This window comes from Juglans microcarpa x Juglans regia, chromosome 5S (assembly GCF_004785595.1).
Source record: "Juglans microcarpa x Juglans regia isolate MS1-56 chromosome 5S, Jm3101_v1.0, whole genome shotgun sequence".
NCBI lineage: Eukaryota > Viridiplantae > Streptophyta > Magnoliopsida > Fagales > Juglandaceae > Juglans > Juglans microcarpa x Juglans regia.
The window spans coordinates 27,101,045-27,107,699 of NC_054603.1; the positions used below are offsets into that span (position 1 = coordinate 27,101,045).

Genomic DNA, 6,655 nt, shown 5'->3' on the forward strand with positions numbered 1-6,655 from the left:
GCTGGAAGCAGCTTTATCTTTCAAAAGGAGGGAGAGTAATTCTCATCCAGAGTATCATTTCCAATCTCCCAACGTACTTTCTTTCCTTATTCCCTTTACTAGTGGGGGTGGCTAATCAAATTGAAAAGTTATTTAGAACCTTTTTGTGAGGAGGCATAGGTGAGGAAAATAAATTTCATCTTGTGAATTGGCACAAAGTGTGTAGCCCAAAGAAGTTGGGAGGTTTGGGGGTGCGTAACTTGATCACTTTTAATAAAGCCCTATAAGAAAGTGGTTGTGGAGATTCCAATTGGAAGGGACTTCGTTGTGAAGAATGGTCGTGGGTCGAAAGTATGGTTGTGAATGGGGGATGGAGTTCCAAGGAGGGTAAGGGGTTGTATGGCGTGAGCCTTTGGAAATTTATCAGGAAGGAATGGAAGGTGTTTGCAACACATCAACTTTGAGGTCAGAAAGGGCAAAAGAATTAGGTTCTGGTTTGATGAGTGTGTGGTGAGAGAGCCCTATCTTCTATTTTCCCAGGTGTTTTCAAATTGGCAGAAAATCAACAGGCCGATGTCTCAGATATGCTGTGTCGAGCCAATAGTCCTATGCATTGGAATATGATCTTTTCTAGAAATGCACAGGATTGGGAAGTCAAGGAGATAGCAGGTTTTTTCAGCTTGCTTTATTCCAAGAGGATAGGAGGTTGTGGGAGCGATAAAATGTTGTGGAAACCTTTGAGGAGCAAGAAATTTTCTGTTTAAATATTTCTATAAGGTGCTGACAAATTATCAACACATTGTGTTTCCTTGGAAGGATATTTGGAGAGTTCCTGTCCCTCCCAAAGTTACTTTTTTTACTTGGACAACAGCTTAAAGAAAGATTTTGACAGTTAACAACTTAAGAAAACAGGGGATGGTTGTAATAGAGTGGTGTTACATGTGTAAGAACAATGGCGAATCGATTGATCATCTTCTTCTACATTGCGAGATGGCAAGGAAGTTATGTGATGGCTTACTTTAGTAGAGCTGGACTATCTTGGGTTATGCCTAAGAGTGTGGCGAAGCTCTTAGCATCATTAGAATCCTCAACTAGCTACGACGTGGAGGATGGCCCCTTTGTGCTTATTGTGGTGTATATGGATGGAAAGAACTGAGAGATGCTTCAACAACAAGAAGAGAACTAGGGGGGAATTATGGAATTATTTTGTACTTTCTTTGGTTCAATGGCTTTTGGCTATAGTTTTGAAGGGAGGGAATGTTCCATGAGTTTTTACTTTCTTTCCAACTTTCTAGTATGTAACTAGGTGTCTCTTTTGTATACTTCCTATGTACATGGGCTTTGCCTAGTCTTATCCAATCAATGAAATTTCTTACTTATCAAAAAAAACAATATGCAAAAAGTCTATTATTTGGAGAGAAGAAAGTTATCCCAAATGTAATTGACTAATGCATAGAATGAAACCTAACAAAACATTTTAGTGTTTCTTCAATCGGTTGTCTCCTAAAGCATTCACAAGTAGTTATTCAGAGTTGTCAAAAAGTATGGCACCCCATCCAGATGCACCTCATCTAAAACTAAGCAAAGACATCTTGTAAACGCGTAGTTGAACATGCATTCCATATGCAATATACAACTTGAATGGCAGCCTACCAATTGGATTGCTCTATTAAGACATCATCTATTGGTTTCATACACCGACATGCTTCTCGATCTGAAACAATTGTCTTCAGGCATGATAATCCATTCCTTGCAAACCATGAATAGAAGATGCTGAAACAATGGACAACATAATTCAGAAACCTAAAGGAAGGTCTTCACTTCTAAGATTACAACCTAGACTAAGAATTGTAAAATGTAGATGCTTAAAATGTTGTAAATTCCAATGTTTAGGCTTCATAAGTAGGAAAGAATCTCCGAGGGCAACGTTTCTTGACAATAAACCCAGTATATCAGCAGATATGATGAAACACTGACCTTGAAAATTAAATGCTTATGCTGTTGCAGTATCTCAGCTGTTTTCCTTCATACTGCTTTCTAGAGAAGTCAAGACAGCTGCCTTCTCTACCTCTACGACTTTCAAGCCTGTTAAAACATCAGAAAACCCATCCATATTACAAAAAGAATCCTTCTCAGAAAAAGGTGTCCTCATGCTGGACGTAATCTCAAAGGTGGTTGGAGAGTTAGAGGTGACAGGTTTTGACAAACATTTCAAATATTCATCCTGTTGGGTACAACCATGAAGCTCCCTTTGACGGGACAACTCCAGAGCACCAGAAATATCTTTACCACCAACATTTAACTGAGAAAGGGAAAGAGAATCGCCAATGTTCTTGTCCAGACTCTCCTTATTTATATCCATAGCTCCAACCTGTCTGCTCACGTCATCAACTTGATCTTCAAGCTCAAACTTTTCTTCCACATTAGTGATTTTAATTTCAGGCAAATCATTCTTAAGATCAGCTTGGACATATTTTGCTTCTTCGCCCACTTTCTGATAGGACGTATCCTTTTCAACAAGAAAATTAGAACCTGAATCACTCGTATTAAGCTCTCCATTAATAGGAATGACATTCATATCAGTTGTAGGGGTACTGCCCTTCGTTTCTGAACACACTTTATCCTTCAAAACATCAAGGCTACCACTCTTCTCAGCTATTCCAATATCAGAAGCACACATACCAATATCACATCCTTCAGCTTCAATTTCCTTGTCCTTCAACTGACTTTCTCCACCACCTTTCGGAGATAATCTACTTTGAACTTTTGGAGATAATCTGTTTTGAACTCTTGGAGATATGCCAGGACAGCTTTTGACATTCCTTGATGCACTAGAGCTTCTGATTGCAGCAACCGATGATTCTTTAAGAGGTGTAGGAGATTTAGATTTCGTATTCACCAAAGTTCGCTGAGGATCAGCTTTTATGCTCCTGATTGCCGTTAGAGTTCTACAAGTTTGAGGATTTCCTGATTTTGCCTTGTTTGGGCCTCCATTTGGGGTAACATTTCCTGCTCCAGTTTTAGGCAAGCCACCACGTGCCACTGGATGAGATGACATAATTCCAGGTGGAGTTCGTCCAGTTGATTTCACCTGCATAGTATGAAATTTATGATGCAGGTTTTGACATAATAAAAGAAAATGAGGGAGATGATTTTGCCAAAACTGTTCCATAAAGGCCCCATCACAACGTCTTTTCACGCATTAGATAGCATAGTCATTTTTTAGACAATCTCTTTTATCTCCCTCTTGAAAACTACCATGGAAAAATCACTTTCCAACTAGAATATATCAATTACAAAAGGGAAAGCAAAAACTGACCCCATCAAAGAAGCCAATTTTAGGTGATGGCAACCGAAGGCCTGAAGGTCTCATAGAAGCCAAATGAGGAAGTGCACCAGATGCTGATGAAGCTTTCTTTACACATTCACCAGGTGATTCAATTACCAGGGTTTCATGCCCAACTGAACCTTGCTCGTTACATTGTTTTAGAGCTTCCAAAACATGAGGCACATCACCATCTACGGAGGCCTCTTTGCAAGTACTTTCAAGGCTGGCTCTTGAGTTATTAGACCTTTGTTTAACTGTAGAATTTGATGAATATGACTCTGAGGACCATTCACTGATAGAGCTTGCAGGCGAAGTACTAGGGGCAACCTTGGATGAAGAAATCAACATAGCCGAGAGATGAGGACTACCAGACTGAACTTTATTTCTTGATGCAGTTCTTGATGGCGTTTTGGAGGTTGAACCAAAGGAAGGCGGGCGACCAGTTATGGAATCTTTTTTTGTTTTCATTGATTTGGTAGAAGATTTACTAACGCTGTCAGAAGACACACTGCCAGAACTATCAAAAGAGGAAGTTGTTTGTGTCTTGGTCACAACTGATGAGCCCAAAGAAGATGTTTTAGAAGACACTGGGGGCCTAGGAACATTATTCCGTGAACCACCTGAAGCAGGTATTTTTGAAACTGGAGCCCCTCTACCTGAAGGAATGAAACTAAATTAAAGTTTACAATTTAACTAAGAACGAAAAGTATTTTGCCTGTAGAAAATAAATTAATCTAACCAAATAAAATTCATAATTACCACTTGCACTTTTTGCATCCTTTCCCAATTTGGCATGGTTATCGGACAGAGAAGCTCTTTTGGTTAATGGTGTTGAGCTAGGAGTGTCCTTGACTAGTACCATTGGTCGCTTTGCAAGGGATGAAGTAGACTCTCTCCTTGAAGCAAACGACTTCATTTTAGACAGGATAGGAAAATGTTAGTTAACCGTAAGTTCAAAGCCCATTTTCATAAAGGTTTATTAATTTTCAATTTTACATACACATTAGTTAACAGCTAAAAGGGAAAAAAGACTATCTGTGTGTTCTATTGGTTTCAAATAACAGATAAAACTTTAGGTTCAGGAGGCCAAATAATTGAATTGGAATGCCTAGTATCATTAAAAGTGGTCAATCTCCATTCAAGTCGGACAGCCTGAAAATTGAGTCATTTGCATACTATGGGATGACAAAAATGGCATTTTCAGATTGCCAAGTACTATTAGACAAAAATGGGACGCAAAAATAAAAACTAACGACTAAATCTTCCAAAAGAGGGATGCAAACCTGTGACACTCGTGGAGAAACAGAAACCTGGTTTGTCAAGTTCGCTGATGCTTGCAATCGTACATTTGGCTTGCTGGAAACTAGGTTAGCCTTAATCTGAAAGTTTGTACCAATATTACTTTAGATATTTGCAAAGGTTTAAGAAATAATGACCAGCTGCCAAACTTAGAACTTACCTTACTCCGAGACGCAAGTTCCACTTTCTTTTTAGCTGAAAGCAAAAGAAACTGTTAGTCATAGAATAAGTCTGCCTGTAATGGCTTTAGGGCTCAACCTTAAGTTATATGGGGCGGGGCTTAGGGCCTTGGGTTCAATTCTTGTCAAGTGGAAAGAGAACAGATGAGAGGCATGAGGTGGGAGGTGCCCGGTGGGTGGGTGGGCTGGGGGCTTAGGGGTTTAGAACCAGCCCAGAATATACGGAGATCTATATGTTAATCACTAAACAAAGCACCTTAGTCAGTATGAACCTGGATGAAGAAGATTTTCTTCAGCATAAGACTGCCAACTCCAACTAATCTGACACATCCAAGACAAAGGGAATGGCAGCTGAACTCTGTTTATCTCTTTGCCTTATACCAATTATGGATTAGAAAGTAATACTTACAGCAAATGGGCTGTGTTTCTGCCACTCCTGATCCTGTTCTGCTTCTTGCTTTTGCGGCATTGGAAACTTTACTGGACTTTTGGATCGAAGCTCTAACATCTTCAAACAAATCCGACTCAAGACTTTCTAATGTCAAACCATCGCTTTCTAAAGTAGAGATTGAATCAGCAGATCGTTGTACCTCCTCTTGAATCCTCGTTAATTTTTGTTTTTCATCCTTTTCAACTCCTTCAATAATGCAAGATAGCTCGTCCGGTTCCAGAACACCTGAAAGTGACTCTCACCGTGATATGTAAATCAAAATGTACCGAATTTAATTTGATATATTGAAACCATACCTGCACTTGTGAAGAAAGCACTATCCCATGCTAAGCTTTTACGCAAGTTATATTTGCCATTTTTGCTTGTCATTTCAGGTTCCGGCGATTCAGATGGTTGAAGCACACGTTCTTTCCGTTCAAGAGGGCCAATTGTGTCCTCTAATATATTAGCATACACATTCTCCAACAACTCAGCATTTCCGTGTTCCTGATTTTCTGAACGTCAAATGGAATCAGATAAGATTTAGAACAGAATCCATTGGAAAATACGAAAATGAGAAATGAAAGAAATATTCTCATGCGTTAAGACTTAAATCGATATAAATAAAAAAAAAAGTAGTTCCTCGAGAACTCCCAGACCCAATTGCCCCAGCTTTTTCTTCTTCTTCTAACTACCTCACTATCTAATCCCTAAACCCTCTTATGCTGATTTTGAAAACAAAATCCAGAAACCCTTAGCTTAGTGTCATGGAAATGAAGAAAAGACAGAGACTAGATGGAAAGAGAACCTGAAGACTGGTGGTGGAGGGAATCAGCGAGTGAAGAATTGAAGAGGAGGGAATCGTCTTCAGAGCAGACGTCGATGAGGCTAAGGCGTCGGACATTAAAATCGTTTCTTTTGCTGGAATCTTCCATGCGCAGAGATGAAAGCAGCGGATCCGATCGGATTCGATAGACGGTGGAGGCACGGATCGGTTTGAATTCGAAGATCAGAGGGAGATTTCAGGTGTGCGTTTTTGAACTTTGGAGAAAGCGGCGGTTTCAAATTGAAACCAAATAAAGAAAAAAGAAAAAGAAAAAGAAAAATTTAGAAATGATAAGTGAGCGCGTCTTACCGAAATAATCGACTAGTGCTCCACTCTGATTGGCTGTTTGTCAACGGTCTCTGCTATTTTTGAGCCGTTAGTTTTTCTATTTTGTTCGAACATCGGAGGAAATTAATTTTTTCTAATGAGAAAATCTTAAAACCAATCAGGTGTAAGTTTTATTTTTACACCCAACAGTTAAAAAAAATACGTATACTATTTATAAAAATTACAATAAATGTGCGTATAGGTAAAACCTCTCTCTTCTCCTTCATTCCTCCTGCACTGGTCCTTCTTTTCTACTGAATTTTTTCTTCTCCTCCACCAAATTACTT

At 39.2% G+C, this 6,655-nt stretch overlaps 1 protein-coding gene across 1 annotated transcript; it reads right to left on the minus strand.

The window, feature by feature from the left end:
- Window positions 1-1,405: 1,405 nt before the first annotated feature.
- LOC121266920 lies at window positions 1,406-6,334 on the minus strand. The gene is made up of 9 exons (XM_041170770.1): window positions 6,024-6,334; window positions 5,533-5,730; window positions 5,195-5,461; window positions 4,767-4,801; window positions 4,591-4,686; window positions 4,067-4,217; window positions 3,299-3,963; window positions 1,957-3,070; window positions 1,406-1,752 (listed from the first exon to the last, which is right to left on the minus strand). Exons 1-8 carry the CDS (start codon window positions 6,148-6,150, stop codon window positions 1,991-1,993), a joined length of 2,619 nt encoding a protein of 872 aa, XP_041026704.1. The 5' UTR covers window positions 6,151-6,334; the 3' UTR covers window positions 1,406-1,752; window positions 1,957-1,990.
- Window positions 6,335-6,655: the final 321 nt, after the last annotated feature.